The 18013-nt window shown below is 32.1% G+C and overlaps 3 protein-coding genes across 5 annotated transcripts; 2 read left to right on the top strand and 1 right to left on the bottom strand.

The window, feature by feature from the left end:
- Position 1: 1 nt before the first annotated feature.
- Positions 2–12395, bottom strand: LOC107269405. The gene is given in 33 exon segments (XM_025086704.1): positions 2–540; positions 611–745; positions 818–934; positions 1004–1177; positions 1264–1359; positions 1433–1590; positions 1669–2083; positions 2158–2298; positions 2444–2678; positions 2751–2896; positions 2970–3166; positions 3239–3338; positions 3412–3588; positions 3669–3847; positions 3907–4966; positions 6328–6356; positions 6440–6478; positions 6481–6572; positions 6635–6824; positions 6895–7219; positions 7290–7477; positions 7535–7685; positions 7769–8152; positions 8239–8497; positions 8573–8934; positions 9023–9244; positions 9324–9523; positions 9616–9744; positions 9829–10672; positions 10750–11457; positions 11555–11693; positions 11899–12009; positions 12102–12395. Coding segments are annotated over 32 exon segments (7770 nt in total). The 5' UTR covers positions 11994–12009; positions 12102–12395; the 3' UTR covers positions 2–456.
- Positions 5001–6410, top strand: LOC107269417 (succinate dehydrogenase assembly factor 2, mitochondrial). 2 transcript variants are annotated; one of them, XM_015743236.2, is made up of 4 exons: positions 5001–5254; positions 5343–5491; positions 5572–5612; positions 5675–5815. In XM_015743236.2, exons 1-4 carry the CDS (start codon positions 5222–5224, stop codon positions 5692–5694), a joined length of 243 nt encoding a protein of 80 aa, XP_015598722.1. In that variant the 5' UTR covers positions 5001–5221; the 3' UTR covers positions 5695–5815. The 2 variants fall into 2 exon arrangements, with proteins under 2 accessions (XP_015598722.1, XP_015598720.1); XM_015743234.2 differs by having other exon boundaries at positions 5015–5254; positions 5572–6410.
- Positions 12396–12531: 136 nt separating the features above from the next.
- LOC107269412 (ribonucleoside-diphosphate reductase large subunit) lies at positions 12532–16720 on the top strand. Of its 2 annotated transcripts, XM_015743220.2 has the most exons (11): positions 12532–12779; positions 12892–12980; positions 13058–13235; positions 13631–13994; positions 14088–14392; positions 14466–14628; positions 14689–15083; positions 15165–15352; positions 15446–15754; positions 15852–16040; positions 16422–16720. In XM_015743220.2, exons 1-11 carry the CDS (start codon positions 12743–12745, stop codon positions 16554–16556), a joined length of 2352 nt encoding a protein of 783 aa, XP_015598706.1. In that variant the 5' UTR covers positions 12532–12742; the 3' UTR covers positions 16557–16720. The 2 variants fall into 2 exon arrangements, with proteins under 2 accessions (XP_015598706.1, XP_024942468.1); XM_025086700.1 differs by lacking the exon at positions 12892–12980.
- The last annotated feature ends 1293 nt before the right edge of the window (positions 16721–18013 follow it).

Here is an 18013-nt window from a genome sequence, read left to right as displayed (position 1 = left end):
ATTTTATTGTACCAACGGGTGTTAAACGTTACTTTAATTCTTGTAAGTAACTTTCAATCACAGTATGACATTATTTATGTACGTGCTCGCTCAAACAATACGCTATACTGTAAACGCATTGTTCTGAAAAGCACAAAAGTAGGTTTGACTTAACAATAACAATGAAAAACAATAGTTCAATTTACATTTTCGCACAGTATATGTGTTGTACGTTTGTTGATATTGTTATTTCAAGTATCACGGGATTTACATGTTTGAGTGAAAATAACAATGAGTTATGCAAAAGTATAAAAAATATAAATATGAATAATTAAACAAGTGGACTAGAATAGTTATGGTTTACCACCAGTCTGTTACTTATTGGAGTGTAGAGAACAATAATAGATTTTTTATATTGAATCGCCTTATTTATCCTAAAGAATATAGAAACTCGAGATATTACGATTTCAGTAAATGTTACATGATACAGTTTGGATCTAAACCTTCCAAAAAGTTTTCAGCCTCGTCCCGCAAATTCTCGACCTTTTCTAAAATTAATAGCTAAAAAATTAAATTTATAATTAAACCCAGACCAATATGATTTAATTTTTTTTTCATGTAAAAATCTTACGTTGGCTGCTGCTATTATTTGTTTTGCTGTTTTCTTAGGCAAATATTCTATCTTCTCAATCATGTCCTTCGGATTTGCCACTGCTATAGATTGTAAAGTTTTGTATCCAGCATTAAACAACTGTCTTGCCCGTCCCTAACGAGAAAGATAATATTTTTTCTATTATTTGTATTTATTTTCTATTTAAAAAAAGCCCAAATATCTTACCACTTTAACAGATGGAAGTTCCATCAATGACTCTAATTCTGCTGAGCAGCAGCAGTTCATCAGTTTCTGACTAAATGTCGATAGCAAGACCTTGAAAGGCCAGAATTCAGGTATTTCCTACAAAGTTTTATTTTTCCATATTTATTAAGAGCGTTATATTTGAACACTAAAGTGCTATTAATTTACCTCACAGAATCGAACTATCCCAGAGGCAAACGATGAGGCCGAATTTAACAAATTCTGTACAATTCCTCGACTCACTTGGTACTTTTCAGCAACTGTATAAACTAAGTGCTGGTTCAATATTTCGTGAAGTATCAGAGTTAAATAAAATCTTTGAATAACTTTCGCTTCAACGTTCTAAATAAAAAGAAAATAATTTATTCTACAATATGTCTATAATTTATCAGTAGAAACAATTGATGACAATATCAAAGATATTATACCTTAGGTGATATTCCATCTCTCAATTTGCACACTATCATTTCATTGATTCCCAATATTCTTGCTGTTTCCATTAGCTCTGGCGTTAAATTCGTGACCTGCCATAAACAAAATATTAAAAATCAGCTAAATATATGACTTATCTATTAAGAATAAAAAATAAAAAATTACCACATCATAATAGACAGAACCCACTGGTTTTATTTGATTTGCTAGGTCGTAAGGTGTTATCAAATATAAAAGATGAAGTTCATTGAGAAGTACCAAGTGCTTTTGTGCAATTTTTAAATCCCTATATAAATCATATGCAGAATCCAAATCGACAGAACCTACCAACAATTTGTAATTATTAATTAACTAAAAAATAGAACGCACTTTGTTAACATTTTTGTTAATCAATATCATACCTTTCATTGCAGCTCTACCCAATTGGCAAATCTCAAGGGAAGTTTTGCTGGTTAATACAACAGTCCTTTTCCCCTTAACAGGTGTTGATTTTTCAACATATGAAACTTCTTGAGATGGAAGAACAACAGTTAAATTCGGTTGAACATCACAAGGAGTTGTGGTTTGTTTGACTTTAATCACACCAGCTTTCATGAGCATAGTGATTGTCTTATCAGTTAGTGTCTTAACTTTTACATCTAATCGACTTTGTTGCACACCAAGAAGTGAGGTTCCAACAAGTGTATGCAATTCGTGTCTATTTGTTGCCAATGAAAATAAAATGGAGCTTAGGATTAAATTATTTAAGCCACGCGATAACTCTACATGTAATGTACTTATAGAGTCATCCATCTTGGAAGTTAATAATTCCTTCACCTAGAAAATGAAACAACTGATCTTACAATCTCACTTCAATTAAATAATAAGTCACGTAATTAAATTATTTGTACCTTTGGTATTTCACCACTTTTACATATTAATATACTTTCTCCAATTTCTCCCATACCAGCTCTTCCGGCTCTGCCTATCATTTGCTTATATCTGCTCAAATTTAGGAATTGATTTCCCACATAGGGGCACCTAAGTATCACCTGTAATAAATCTCCAATAATAATACAGCAACTTCTGGCTAAGCGTGCATGTGAATTTCTTCCCCTGTAGCCCAGTGAGTGCGTACTTAGCGAGAGGCTATTGTATAAATTTAACACTCATAATTAATTAACTTGTAAGACTCACTCTTCTAGCTGGCAAATTTACTCCAGCTGCCAGAGTCGAGGTACAACATATTACACAAAGCGTTCCGGCTAGAAAACCTTCCTCTAATAATTTTCTTTCTTCAGATGTAAGGCCAGAATGATGATAAGCAATTCCAAACGGAATAGTTTTTTCCAAAATTGGACATACTACACCCTCGGCTTTCAATGCACGTAGAAGAATAGATTTCTCCTTAGTCTTGTGATTTTCTAATTTTCTAAAATTAATAGTGGGTCTGAATCATTGAGCTCTTTAAAGTTGTTACTCTTGATTTTTTAACAATACGCACTGGACTAAAACTTTTATCAACAACAGTGCGACATTCTCGCAATTTTTACGGCTTGAGCAAAATATTAAACAGGAATCATTTGGTATCACGTCCATTACTAATCCCCCAATTTTATCAGGATCAAATTTGGCAGCTTGTTTCGAATACTTGAAAGAAAGTAACAGTAACATTATATTTTAATGTGTATGCCGATAGTATTTTGTATTTTCATTCACTTACACGGTAGTTTATTTTCTTCAGATCCGAAAAGATCTCCTCTTCTTTGAGATCGATTAACCAAATATTGTCATCACATTTGACATATTCTTTTATTTGCACTGGTCGAAAATTTTGTGTGTAGACATCGGCTTTTAGAAATTCTGCTACCTCGTTCAGATTTCCAATGGTAGCACTCATTCCAACAATATGCACTTTAGCTGCAAATTATTTATTGAACACTGTATTTTTGTACAATAAATAGGAGCTAGAAAATCAATTACAATCCTTACCATCAGCATACATAACTTTTGTTAACAATCCTTCTAAAGTTGCACCTCTGCCTCCATTTTCTCCTAACAAATGTAATTCGTCTACAACTATAATACCAATCTGTAATATAAAAACTTATTGCAGTCTTATATTTTACTCCTTAATTGTATTTGTGACATTTTTTGTTTAATACCTCTCCAAGTCGTTTTAATTCAATTAAACTATTAATTAGTCCTAGAGACTTTTCAATTGTACAAATATAGATGCTATTTTTTCTTCGTCTTTTCTTTGGAGGATATTGGCCTTTGCCAGCAGCATACTCCTCTACTAAGAAACCTAATTCTAATGCAAACTGAAACATTGATCTGACCTGTAATTAATTAAAATAATATTTTATATAGTAAAATGACATAGTAAGTAAAATACATTACATTCTGCAAGCATTAATACCTTTTCCTGGACAATTGCAACAAATGGTAAAATGAATATAGCATTTTTCTTGTTGCATATAATTTCTCTGAGCATTAATATTTCTGCTACTAAAGTTTTTCCACCACTTGTGGGAAGAGCATATATTAAGTTTTTCCTATTCTTTATAGCTTCTAAATTTAAACACTCGTCTTGCCATTCTACAATATTAAACGTTATTAATGTCTTCCACTATATATATATATATTCATATACATACGATAGAGTGCGGTAATTCCCCTCGTCTTGTATATCAAAGTTTTAACTTTGTCTGGCAGACCATAAAAAGGTCCAGTGTCGTTACATTTTTGTATATCATTACATTTTCCTCCTTCCTGTTGTTTTTCTTCATCATTACTTCCCAAACGTCTTTTTTTATTTATTTTATTACTATTTTGCGATGGGAAATTATTCTTTTCATTTTTTGTGGTATCCATTATATTATGTGCTTTCTCATATGTTAAGCAATTATTAATTGATGTATTAACTATTTCTATATCATTGAAAATAGATGTATCTAAAGCCAGTTCATCATACATATTTTTGCTTGTCGCTGTACTATCTTGTACATTTAGATCAGTCTGATTAAAATTCAGCATCTGAACATTTGTTTCAGATATTTTACTATAACACTGATTCTTATTTTCCACTGCTTTATTATTGTAAATACATTTTGTGCTCATGTTGCAGGTATTAATTTTCTTATCGCTATTATCCAAAAATTCAATTTCTGTAGAAATTTGATTAAGCAATGTTTCATCCTGCCAGAAAACATCTTTTCTTTCATCATTTAATATACCCTTTTGTACTTCTTGTATAGAATTCAATGTTTGTGTATCATTAAATTTTTGTTCTAAATCTTTTTGTAATTGCATTGAATCAAGAATTCTAGAGGCTGGAAATAATTCCCAATCATTAGAATAATCATCAGGTATACTGCATGTCCTTTCATATCTTGAATTTCCTGTCACATTTCTTTTTATCATTGTGTCTGAAGATTTAGTTTGTTCATCTGTATCACTCTCCTGGTCTGTAATTATGCTATTTAATACTGTATCATCCATTGACAACATAGATCGAATGGATACCAATGTTTCTGAATCATGATTCATTACAGGCTTTGAAGATTGTTCCTCCATTGTATTATGCTTATAAGTAAAAATAATTCCATGTGTTTCACTTTCATTAGACCTATTTTTTTTAAAACTATTATTATAAGCAAATATAGTCACTAGAGTTACTTTATGTGCCATAAAGAGAATAAAGAAAATAGCTTTATTCTAAAGCATATATGTACCTCAATAATGTGATCAATGTTACTGAATAGTATAACCAAGCAAAGTGTTGAACTTTTATGTCAGTAAAATTTGGCCAAAAAACATTTCAAAGCAATATTTGGAAACTATATTTACATACAAGTTGTCACGAGCTAAAGACGCCATTGCACTACACGCGCCAATACGAGGAGGAACTGAACAACTAGTGTTCATTTTACAATATATTGTGATTATTTATTTATTATATATTAATCAGTAATGAATAACATATTCAGACCCAGCTTAATCGTGGTAAGTATTGATTATTCCAAATTCATATTAGCACGCATGCAGACGTATTAGGTGATAATATTGACCATGATCTATTCTATGATTTTAGGTTAAACAACCAGGGTTTATTAGGAATATTTCGATAAGTTGTGCAAGGTATAAGAATTTCGATGATTTAGTTCATCCAGAGGGTCACGAACCGAATATACCACCTTATATTGAACGTGAAGGTGAAAATGCAACCCTAAAACGAGCTAGGTAATGTAGAATCATACACATTATATATTCACATTGTTGTATCTGTAGATGATAGTTCTTAAAAGTCAGTATTATTTCAGGCTTGTATATCAATCTCGTAAACGTGGAATGCTAGAGAATGGTTTGTTACTTAGTACATTTGCAAAAAAATATTTGGATGGTTTTAACGAGAAACAATTGCAGCAGTACGATCGTTTGATTAATTTACCTTCAAACGATTGGGATATATTTCATTGGGCCAGTGGAGTAAAGCCTACACCACCTGAATTCGATAATGAAATCATGAATATGCTAAAGGATCATTTGCAAAATAAGAATCGTGAATTAAGAATTATGCAACCAGCATTATAAACAATAAATAAAAGTAGTCATGAGTAGATTATTGAATAACTCATTTTTTTTGAAGGATTGTTTCAAATGATTTCTGCTTGAAATACAGAAAATAAATTATAGTTACCTATTTATATGTAGATAGATGTCAAATCGTATGATTGTTAATGATTAGTAATTCATTCAGAAATGAAGTATTATATAAATTAGTAGATACAAGTACTGACAAAGATACTGATTATGATTTTTGTGTACCTATTATAAATTATCAGATAACGTATATAAGAATTATACGTATGTAAAATAATTTAAAACAAGATCAGACTGTGCTGTAATGTAGTTATAAGAAATATTATTTAATATATAGTACAAAAGTTTTATTTCCAAAGAATGGTATTACAAAATAATAATTTTACACACAGAGTTTCCCTGAGTGTTTATAATTTACATAGTGCGCAAGATCGTTATATTTCTGTACAACGTTGTTCAACTAACATCAATCAAACATCAACATGATGCCACCACAGACATTTACCTTACCGAACACATGAGTACATTCATTAATAAATAATTATGCTTCGATAATAAATACACAAGACACTTGCGTCTAATTCAGACTAATATAACGATTAGGTTGTCCCACGTATTATTTGTTTACATAAAATGCATGAGGCCTGGTCCTGCACTATATTTTTTACCACCTCTAGCGCTTGAAACTTGTTTAGAGGTTGTTGTTTTAGTTCCTCTTGTACTATTAATTAATCAAGTATTTTAGAATCTCTTATAATTAATATTTCATTTTGATTTAATTACCTGGTTCCCGTGCGTTTGTACTTTTTAGCGCCACCGCGATACCCTCCAGCACTTTTCCGTTTCCTACCACGACCTCTATACGAACTAGAACTGGAAGTACTGACACTCCAGGAGTCAGAGTCATTAATATCCGGGTTATCATAGACCTCATTTATTTCATCTTCTTCTATATTGTCTTCACTTAGCAGAACTTTGTAAGAAATGAGGATTAGAAAACATCTCAACAATATAAAATAGTAACTAGTAACTTTGAAACTTACGGCATTGTTCAGCAGCATATCTTTGTGTTACATCTAACAATGCTTTTCCATATTTTTCAAAATTCGCTTTTGTGACATGAGGAATTTTTAACATAGCTTCCTCACTATCAGGCAATTGCTGACTCATTGCTCTTATCGCTATCATATTCATTATCGATGAAGCAGAAACGTCTAAAGCGCCTGCGATTCCTCTTATAATAGTTGTCAATTCTGTGTAACAACGACTCTGTAATTCTTGAAGAATTTTGTTCACTGGTTTTGTCACTGTCGACACTGTAGCCACAGATGTTGCTGTATTCTTTGTCAATCTTGTTGGAAATTCGATCTGAAGACAATGATATGTATACAAAATTCAAATGATTTTAGTTCTTTTATTGTATTTCCTTCCTTCATACCTTAATATTCTTATTTGTCATCAACTGTTCAGCTTTAGGTCCAATCTTAATATACGCCCATGCCATATCGTTATTAATACGCAAATCTTCCTGCAGATATTCATCTATTACCAACATATGCAATAATCGTTCTATGTCGTGTTTAGTCCACGATTTACCACGACCATACAGTGGATGATTGATAAGTCCTAACGGGATAAATTTCATTAGTAAATGATATTACTTATATCTACCAATAACAGTACCTGCTTCGCGAATTTTTTTAAGATCACATCCTTTAAAAATCTCTGAGAGAAAGATTAGAGTGAGATTGGCGCTTCTTTTTTGATTAATTTCTCGGACAGCCCTTAGTATAACTCTAGCATCATCCGTTACGTCAATCATTTTATATTGTTCCTTTAATAAAAATATAATAAGAGAACAAAATTATTGAAGCGAGTAAGTAACAAATAGAAAAACTTATTGTTACAACGACATACCTTATTTCTACAGTTGTCGCACGTAGTACTTTTGTTGGCTATACATTCCTCTTGCTTAAAAATTTCTCCAAAATAATTTAGCTGCAGGACTCTGCGGCAGTCTGTTTTATTTTCACAAAAAGCTACCATTCGGAAAAGATTGTTAATGTGTGTTTTTACCACATCATAACTAGACCCGTCACCCTCAATCATTTTTCGTAATCTGTGCATATCTGCATAGTGGTAAAATAATACGCAATCAGCATTCTCAAGGTCACGTCCGGCACGACCACTCTCCTGATAGTAACCCTCAATGGATTTTGGTAAAGACGCATGTATTACATATCGAACATTAGGCTTATCAATCCCCATGCCAAAAGCTATGGTTGCGCATATGACCCTAATCTATAGTACAAATTAAAGCAATTATTATCGCTTCAAAAAGAAAGATTATTAAAAATATTAATAATTAAAGGAAACATTAATTTTACCTCATCTGAAATCCAACGACCTTGCACGTCACTACGTTGTGTGTCTGATAGACCAGCGTGATAACTTAAAGCTTTGATATTATTTCTTCTCATATCGGTCGCATAAACATCGCAGTCTTTGCGCGAAAGACAATAAACAATACCACATTCATTAGGAAACTTAGTTTTTATCATTGCTATCACTTCTTCTGAACAATTTTTACCCTTTTTCGCTATCACACTATACTTCAGGTTGGGTCTGTTGAAGCTACACATGAACCTGTACAAAGATAATTTATTGTGTAAGATTTTCATTGGGAAACTTGTACAGTACTCAAAACATTAAATAACTAACCATTTTGGCTGTGGCATCTTTAATTGATGTAGAATATCAGTTCTGACTCTTGGAGTCGCTGTTGCTGTCAGTGCTATTGTTGGCACGTTTGGATATTTATTTCTTAGTACATTTAACTTTTTGTAATCAGGCCTAAAATCATGTCCCCATTGACTAACGCAATGTGCTTCGTCAATAACAAATCGCGCCAATAGATTACGTGAATACAAATTTGTTAAGGTATCACAGAATTTTGATGAGGCTGAGATTTTCTCAGGCGTTACATAGAGCAGTTTTATTACAACATCTTTTTTCGAGAGTTCTCTGTAAACCGCTCCTGCCTGAATTTCTGTTAAGGAAGTTGATATGTGCACTGCTGGTATCTACATATAAGAATAAATCAAAGTGAACATCATTTCGTTCATGCTATAATAATTAAAAATATTAAATTTTATATCGCAAAAGACTCACGTCAAGAGAGTTTAGCTTCTGTACTTGATCAAGGATCAGACTTTTTAATGGCGATATAACTATCGTTACACCTGGTGTTAAGAGAGCTGGTAATTGATAACAAAGTGATTTGCCTCCACCAGTTGGCATTAAAACAAAACAATCAAAGCCTAAAAGGGCAGCATTGATGGCTTGTAGTTGATTCGGTCTGAAGGAGTACAAACCAAACTTTTGCCTAAATATCTAAGAAAAAAAAATTAGATATTTAGAGTAACTTTAAACATGTATATATTATCTTGTTATTAAAAAAAATTATATTTACTTTTAACATTTCTCTAGAATGTGGATAGTCAAGACCATCAAATTCACCACTTGTACCATCATTTTTATAGTTGCCAGTAAAACATCCTATTTGTAATTTAGATACAGTGGGCACTATAGACGTATTAGATTTTGATTTTTGCTTATCTTGTATAGATATCTGGTTTACATTAAGAGTTTTGGTGTTTTTTGATTTTGATTCTATAATATACAAGTGGTCTATAAAATCTCTATAGAAGTAAAATTGTTTATAGCAATCCCATATTGATTACAGAAAATATTGTTGTACTGACCATTCAAATCCTTAGTATTTGCCATATAATAATCACTACCAAGTACTGGCATTTTTTTCAATTCCAATGTTAAAGAATCCTGCTTTACGAGTGGTGTAGAATTTGACATGTTTTTATACGAATTACTTTCTGGAATATATACTTGATTTGTAAATCATTGTATCGTTATTTACAGCCGAACGTCAACTATCGAAATTAAATTTTATAGCTTACCAAAACTATCGTCAATACTTTCCCAATCATTCACAATCGGTGGTGGAGTACTTGAAGATGTTGCTGACGATTTTGGTATGTACATTTTACTTTCCGTTAAATCATTGTTCTCAATGCTTGATTTATTGGAAGAACCGCTTAGAACAAGAGGTGTTTCCACTGATTTAGGACTACTTTTAATATCTGATGAATTGAGACTGTTTTTGCAATTCCTGTCCCAAATATCTTCAATTTTTTTACTCGGTTTCACTGAAAGGGTTCCTTTAATTGGTCTTTTCAGTGTGAAAGTCGTTTTATTTAGTACAGTAGATGCAGCTACGTTTCCTTCATTTTTGTGCTCATTTGAGTGGATGATCTTTTCTTGTGGTCGTTGCTGATGAACTGTTTGAGCATTTTGAATGCTACTTGAACGTTCAACCGTATTTGCATTGTTTATTCGTGTCTCTATGGGAGTGACACTGGGACTGTTATGACGCAGACTAAGAGGACTACTAAATTCATTTGACAAATTGTGTAAAGAAGTCCTGACTTTTGACTCCACAAGTTTTACTGGTGATGTGGGAATAAAGTCTTCATTGTCATCTGGGAATTCTGAATAGCTACAACTTAATGATTTATTTTTTTCCTCTTTAATTTTCTCTAATGTTTTCTCAGTACGGCGCATTTTCGCTTTCACGTGTTGACGTAATATTTTTAAGTTCACAAATGTTTCGCTATTAAAGTGGGGAAATTTTTCGAGAATTGGTAAAGGTATCCGATCGAAAGCAGTGTAAAATATCTCAAGTATATCCATTTGAATATCCTTTAATTTTTCGTAATTATCTTCCAGTTTGTCTTTTGTCGTCTGAAATTAAGTTAATATTTTATTTAGATAAGGTGATCGTAATTTAGTAGATTTCAATTTTTGAGTCATAAACTTACTGGTAAAGAAGACATCGTTGGGTCTTTTTTAATAGACTGAATCCAAGGATTTAATTGCTCATTTATACCTAATGGCTTTAAATCTACTTTAAAATCAGGACCCTTCCATTCTTTTCTAGCAGATGATTTTGGACTTCCTTTTGACTTGGGACTTTCACTTTCTGAATCTAGTATTATGGTACTCATTCTTTCTATTCTTGCTGGAGCTTTTGGCGGAGTAATTTGAATTTTACTTGTTAAATTGGGACTTTGGATTTTAGTTCGATTACGTAAACTCTCATATATTCCATTACTGTCCTTTGCTTCGTATCGCAATGACTTTGTATTTACATTATCATCACCTGTCATAAATAATTCTCTAACATGACTATTACCAATCTTTTCACTTGCTTGATTGATTTCAATTTTAGAATTTTCTTCATTACTATTGTATTCAAGCCTTTTATTGTCATCATTTCTCACTGTTGGTGGTGATGATTCTATAGGTTTTATTTCTTCCATATCATTTTCTATATCATCCTCGCTATCAGAAGGTATGAAGAATCTCTTTCTCACTTTCTCCATGTTTTTATTTTCTATGTCCACTGATACCTTGTTCCTTTTCTGTAATCTTTTCTTCTGTTCTATTGAATCTTCGACATACTGTACACCACTTTTCGAAAAACTATCACTCACAGTATCTTCTTGCAAAGAGTCACTTGAACTATCCTATGAACATCCATATATTAGTATTTAACAAAAGTGCATACAATTGAAATAACTTGAAGAAATTTAGTTCTGTCTTTCAAAAAAAATTGTCATTTACCAACGAAATAATAGAATCAAGTTGTTCACATTGTCTATTTACATGTTGCAATGGCAAGGAATCATCTTCATCAACTGACCCGTTCCACAAAACATTGGAATACAACTTGTGATTTTCTTCCTCATTTATACTAAAAAATCTTTAACTTAAAAATTAATCACCCTGCTCCTGCATTAGAAGTTAGGTTTGGATTATAACATGCTTGACATAATAGGAATATTTTTAAAAATGTTTAAAGAATATATGAAATAATAGTCAATAATATACAACAAAACCTAAAGTATGAAAACAATGATTTCAAATATATAATATTCTTTGAATGCTTATTTCTCAAGAGTTCTCACCTCGAATTTACCATGCCTGTTTTGTTTCGTAACTTCACTAAAAATCCTGTTATAGAGGCATTATTTTTCTCATGAAGTGGAGTCTTTTTTGGCATAATGCTTAACCTTCATCTAGCAAGGAGAAACTATGCAAAATATAACTATAAATATATTCATCTGCATTAACCTCAAGAATTAAAATATTATGTAATTGAAAATCTTACACCGCTATCACATTTTGTCATTTAGTGAGCGTTAATGACTTTATTAAATAAATAACACTGTGCAAAATTCAAAATAATCTCATCACAGAAATTTGCGGGATTTTACGTGAATCGAATTATATCGAATAGACGAAATGATATATCGTTTGAGGTTTCGATTTACAAATATAGAGGCCCGTACAATTATGGAATATGGAATGTACTTTAATTTTACATAAAGAATTTTACTCTGTTTCCACAACGTAATAACATTTCTTTATAGGTTCTTCCTTATCATTATGGGTTTACGTTTCTATTGAGTACAAATGTCACAATTAATTGGTATAGTCAGAGCTCATTGTTTAAATAAATAGTTTGAAAGTTCACACTGTTGTATTTATACCGCATACGAAAATGGTTACTTGTTTAGCCAATGAATAATTCGAATTCAAATTGTAGCCAATCAACATCGATATTGATTATTAAAGCGCATTTATTTGGTTTAACTATCAGTATAGTATTTCTATTTGGCGCGAAAATAATGTATAATTTTTGCATATGGTAGACCACGGATAATAGTTTTCAGTAGTTTTAAATGTGAAAAGCACAGACCGTTAAATGTAACGTAGAATAATACTGCAGTATTTATATCAATCAAAGAGATGTCTCAAAAACCAAAAATGTTTGTCGTGAAACGAGGTAACCAAGTTACTTCTCATTATTGTTGTATTAAATCATTCAAGATACGCGATTTTTTATTTACGTCTGCATATCAGTAAAGTATGAAAGCCACCTTATGAATAACTTTTAGATGGACGCATGGAAGATATTCATTTTGATAAAATAACGTCGACCATAAAGAAACTATGCTATGGTCTTGATATGGCTTATATTGACCCTGTAAGCCACTTATACTTTACAATAAAAGGATTTTCTTATGTTATATAATTTGCTTTTACGATTGCATTCTATTTTAGGTAGCAGTCACATCTCAAGTTATAAGGAGTCTATACGCAGGGATAACAACAATGGAGCTCGATAACCTTGCTGTTCAAACTGCTGCTATTATGACTATGGAACATGCAGATTATGCCATTCTAGCAGCTAGAATTGCAGTATCCAAATTGCATAAGGAAACAAAGGAAAGTTTCTGTGGTGTGTATATCAAAACCTTACAAGACTATAGATTTTCTGGCAAAATTTGATTCTTAGACATTATAATATTTGAAAAGTTTGTTCCTAACTTTCTATAAAAACGTTACAGATTTTTATTTTGCTATCACTTAACTTATAGGAAAAGCAGTAACAATTAATATTAATTGTATCACTTAATATCCCTTTCATATATTTTTTGCTTGATTAATTATTATTAAACTGTGTCACTGTAGTCTTATAGTTGAACAATCCAGAAGTTGCAATTTTCTAGAGCTGAAGTTTTTTTTTTAATGAATTTCAAAAACTATAAGAGGTAGAGTACTTTCAAAAAATTTTATTGATTACTATATATTTATTTGTATGTATGTCTAAAGTAGACTGTTTTTAATTTTCAGACGTTATGTCAGATTTACATTATGGTACAAATCCAGATTCCAAAATTTTTCAACCTATGATTAGTGAGAAGCATCATAACATTATAAAAGAACACTCAGCCATACTAAATTCTGTAATAGTATATGATCGCGACTTTGATTATAATTACTTTGGCTTTAAAACACTGGAAAAAAGCTTTTTACTAAAGATAAACGGCAAGGTTGTCGAAAGACCTCAGCATATGTTAATGAGAGTTGCTATTTCAATTCACGAAGATGACATTGAAAAAGTCATTGAGACTTACAATTTAATGTCCCAACGATATTTTATTCACTCTCCACCAACGCTCTTCTATGCCTGCAGTCCAACCCAACAAATGTCCAGGTAGAGTGATATACTTTTTTATTGTACTATCTCAAAAGATTAATGTATTATTAACTAGTTGTAGTCTGTAATTGATTAGATTCTCCATTGTAGCTCCTACTTGTTAAGCATGAGCGACGATAGTATTGATGGTATTTTTGAGACATTGACAAGATGTGCTATGATTTCAAGCTTCGATGGTGAACTTGGACTTAACATTCATTGCATTAGAGCTAGAGGCACTCGTATTTCTGGGACCAATGCAGATTCTAATGGTCTAATTCCAATGCTTAGAGTTTACGATGCCTCTGCTCAACAGGTTCGTCAAAGGCATAGTAGAAGACTTACAGCGAACACTATATATCTAGAACCATGGCATGCAGATATCATGGACTTTTTAGAGCTTAAGAAAAATATAGGCAAGTTACTCTGAATAATTTTTTTCAATTATATAACTACATAAATAGAAGTCCATGGATCTGTTACTAACAGGAAAGGCCGAGTATCGAGCTAAACATTTATCTTATGCATTATGGGTGCCTGATCTGTTTATGAAACGTGTCATGGCTGATGGTATTTGGAGTCTAATGTGTCCGCACGAATGTCCTGGTCTCTTTGACTCTTATGGCGATACCTTCGAAATTCTTTTTTTAAAGTACGTATGAAAGTATTATTCTGCTTTCCTTGCATTAACTTATTTCTATTCCTTGATTAGATACGAGAAAGAAAAGCGTTATAAGCGGCAGATACCTGCTAGGAATGTATGGTATGCCATATTAAAATCTCAAGTAGAAACAGGATTACCTTGTATGCTGTATAAAGATCATTGTAATCGGAAATCCAATCAGCAAAATTTGGGGACTATCAGAGGAGGAAATTTCTCTGCTGATATAATACAATATACCGATTGTGATGAAATAGCAGTCTGTAACTCAGCCTCGATAGCAGTGAATATGTTTGTTAATGCGACTGACAGGACGTATGATTTTGAGAAGTTAAAAGATGTCACAAAAACTGTAACACGAAATTTGAATAAACTCGTCGATGTGAACTGGTATCCAGAAACTGTTTCCGAAGCGAAAAAATCACACTTGCGTCACAGGCCCATAGGTATTTAATGAATGTTAAAAAAAAGTGTGTGACATTATTCATCATAGCACAAAATTTTAATGTTTAAATTTTTACGTGCAGGTATTGGAATACAAGGTTTGGCAGATGCATTTATTTTAATGCGTTATCCATTCGAAAGCGAGGACGCTCAAAAACTTAATATTCAAATTTTCGAAACTTTGTACTATGCTGCTTTGGAGGCAAGTTGCGAAATTTCTCAGAATGAAGGGCCATATTCATCTTATGAAGGATGTTCCGTTCATAAAGGTGTAAGCATGCCGTTATCTGGATTAAATGTTTAAATATTTATGTTAGATAAAGATGTTGCATGTAAGATTTTTTTCTGTTGTATTTGTATCTAGATATTGCAGTATGACATGTGGAATGTGAAGCCGACAGAATTATGGGATTGGACAACTCTTAAAAAAAAAATTGCGAAATATGGGGTTCGCAATTCTTTACTAATCACATCAATGCCTACGACGTCTACTGCTCAAGTTTTGGGAAACAGCGAATCTATTGAACCTTATACGAGCAACGTGTATACCACACGAGCATCATCTGAAGAATTTCAATTTATAAATCCCTATCTCTTGAGAGATCTGACAGAGAAAAATTTGTGGAATGTTGAGATAAAAAATAAGATCATCGCTAATAATGGCTCGATACTAGTTAGTAAATAATAAATCTGCGCAATATTTATTGCTGTTTTAAAAGAATGACTGTTGTTATTTCGGTAAAAAATAATCTATGAAATTTGCCCTGTAGAACGTCCAAGGTATTCCTGAGGATTTAAAGAATTTATATAAAACGGCATGGGAGATTCGACAGAAAATTATCCTAAAAATGGCTGTTGATCGCGGAGCATTTATTGATCAATCACAATCATTGAATATTTACATGGAAAAGCCAACGACAGAGAAGCTCACTTCGATGCATTTCTACGGTTGGGAAATGGTAAGTAATTTAATGTTCGCAAAATACAATTTAGGACTGAATTAATTTGAAAGTTACATAATTGTTATTTTTCTAAAAATGTTTTACTCCTAAAAATGGAAATCTATGCTTCAAGTCAAGGTCAAATCTAAACGTCTTATAAGATTTAACGACTATCACAACGAAATATCAATTCCATGCAATTTCGAAATTACTCTGTCGCAAAAAATAATATACTGCGATTTAGGATCTTAATTGTGAGAAATTTTGCAGTTTTTCTAAATCTCCACTTGACGTGCTTTAAGCACCTCACAAAAACTACACCACGAGTGATCTGATTGATTTGCATTGTTTGTATTTCATATTTTTAAATAAATATTATTATATACAATTATTTTATAGGGTTTGAAAACAGGAATGTACTATCTACACACGAAACCTGCAGCAAATTCCATTCCATTGTCGTCTGATAAATTTTTGCAAACAAGGATCTCTCCTCCCTGTGGAAGAAACAAAGGATTTGAATCACCGTTGTAATTAAAGAGAGTTTCAGCAGAACAAGTCATCGAAGTATAGGAACAAACTAATGAGGAACCAGATGCAGTTCATGAAATAAAATGGCGACGCATTGTTACAACATGTGAACTTTAAATTATGAAAATTAATTGTATCCAATGCGCAAATTATTTTATTTGAATGTGTTTGCTTTTGAGTGTATAATTATATAATTTTGATAGTATATAAAATAATTACATTTATATTACAACAAAATGACAGATCATTATAATAATAATTTTACTAATTTCATTATTGAAATCCAAATACCCCTGATAACCGATATACAAGCACGCAGCCTATGACACACATTTGACTTCAAACTGTGTTCATATTAGGTGTACATGTTGTCGTCGCACCTAAATTTGTCTACTGTCACCATTTTACTACTAAACAGAGGTACATCATAGAATTTTATAACCCCCATTATATTCGTAAGAGTAAGATTGATTTAAACTTTTTCATGTAGGTCCAGAAATGGATACTTGGCAAAATATAGAGGATGCATCCTTCAATAACTCGAACCAACCACGGACAAAGAACTATGACGAGGAACACCTAGATCCCAGAAATTACAGTCAGGAACACGTAGAATTATTAGAAGTTGAAATATTGGTATAAGTATTAGAAAGTGAAGAATTAGTGGTGGAGGCGAGCACCAACCGGGGTAACCCGAAGATTGGGGACTTGATATAACTACGTGCATAGATGAGGATCTTCCATTCTTCCAAGAGCCGATCTCCTATACTGGGTTCGTGGACATTCTCATTTTATCCCATTTCTCTTTATTTCTTGCTTTCGTTTTCTCCTTTTTCACATTCTCTCTCCCCCGCCCACCCTCCTACCCTTCCAATGTCACTGCCTCTCCCTGCCCCCCCTCACACTCTCACTCTTTTCAACTCATTTCGTTTCATTCCTTACTACTTTATTTTTCTCTTTCTTCCCTCATTTCAGGTATCACCTGACTTTGCATTCTCATATCTTTTCTACGGTTTCACTCTCAGTCCGCCATTCTTAATTCCCAGTCTTCATTTATTTCACTTTTCACTTATCCGGAAAATCTACTCTTAATGGTAAATATCTAGCTATAGTCTTAATTTTAAAGTCTTAAGTTGAATCTCAGTTGTGTAACTATTGTATGAATTGGAATTTTAACAAAAATGCTCCCGAGGAAAATACAATTTTGGGACCATCGGGAAGTTAGCGTCAAAGGATAAAAATTTATGTTTGTGATGCCTAAAAAAATGGTCTTTAAATCCTCCTTATGTTTTCCTAATTACTTTGCTACTGTAATACAATGGATAAAAAATATTTATTAAAATAGAAAAATATTCATGTTATTGCTTTTCTAAATAACCAAGCAGATTTTCAATGATTTTCTTAATGAATTAATTGCTCTCAATTTGCTCCATTTCCCTCCGCAATTTGTTTTTAATTTC

The sequence above is a fragment of the Cephus cinctus genome, unplaced genomic scaffold, assembly GCF_000341935.2.
Source record: "Cephus cinctus unplaced genomic scaffold, Ccin1 Ccin1_scaffold0654, whole genome shotgun sequence".
Classification (NCBI taxonomy): domain Eukaryota; kingdom Metazoa; phylum Arthropoda; class Insecta; order Hymenoptera; family Cephidae; genus Cephus; species Cephus cinctus.
Note: the sequence above shows the minus strand (reverse complement) of the source record. Positions and strands in the feature narration are given on the sequence as shown.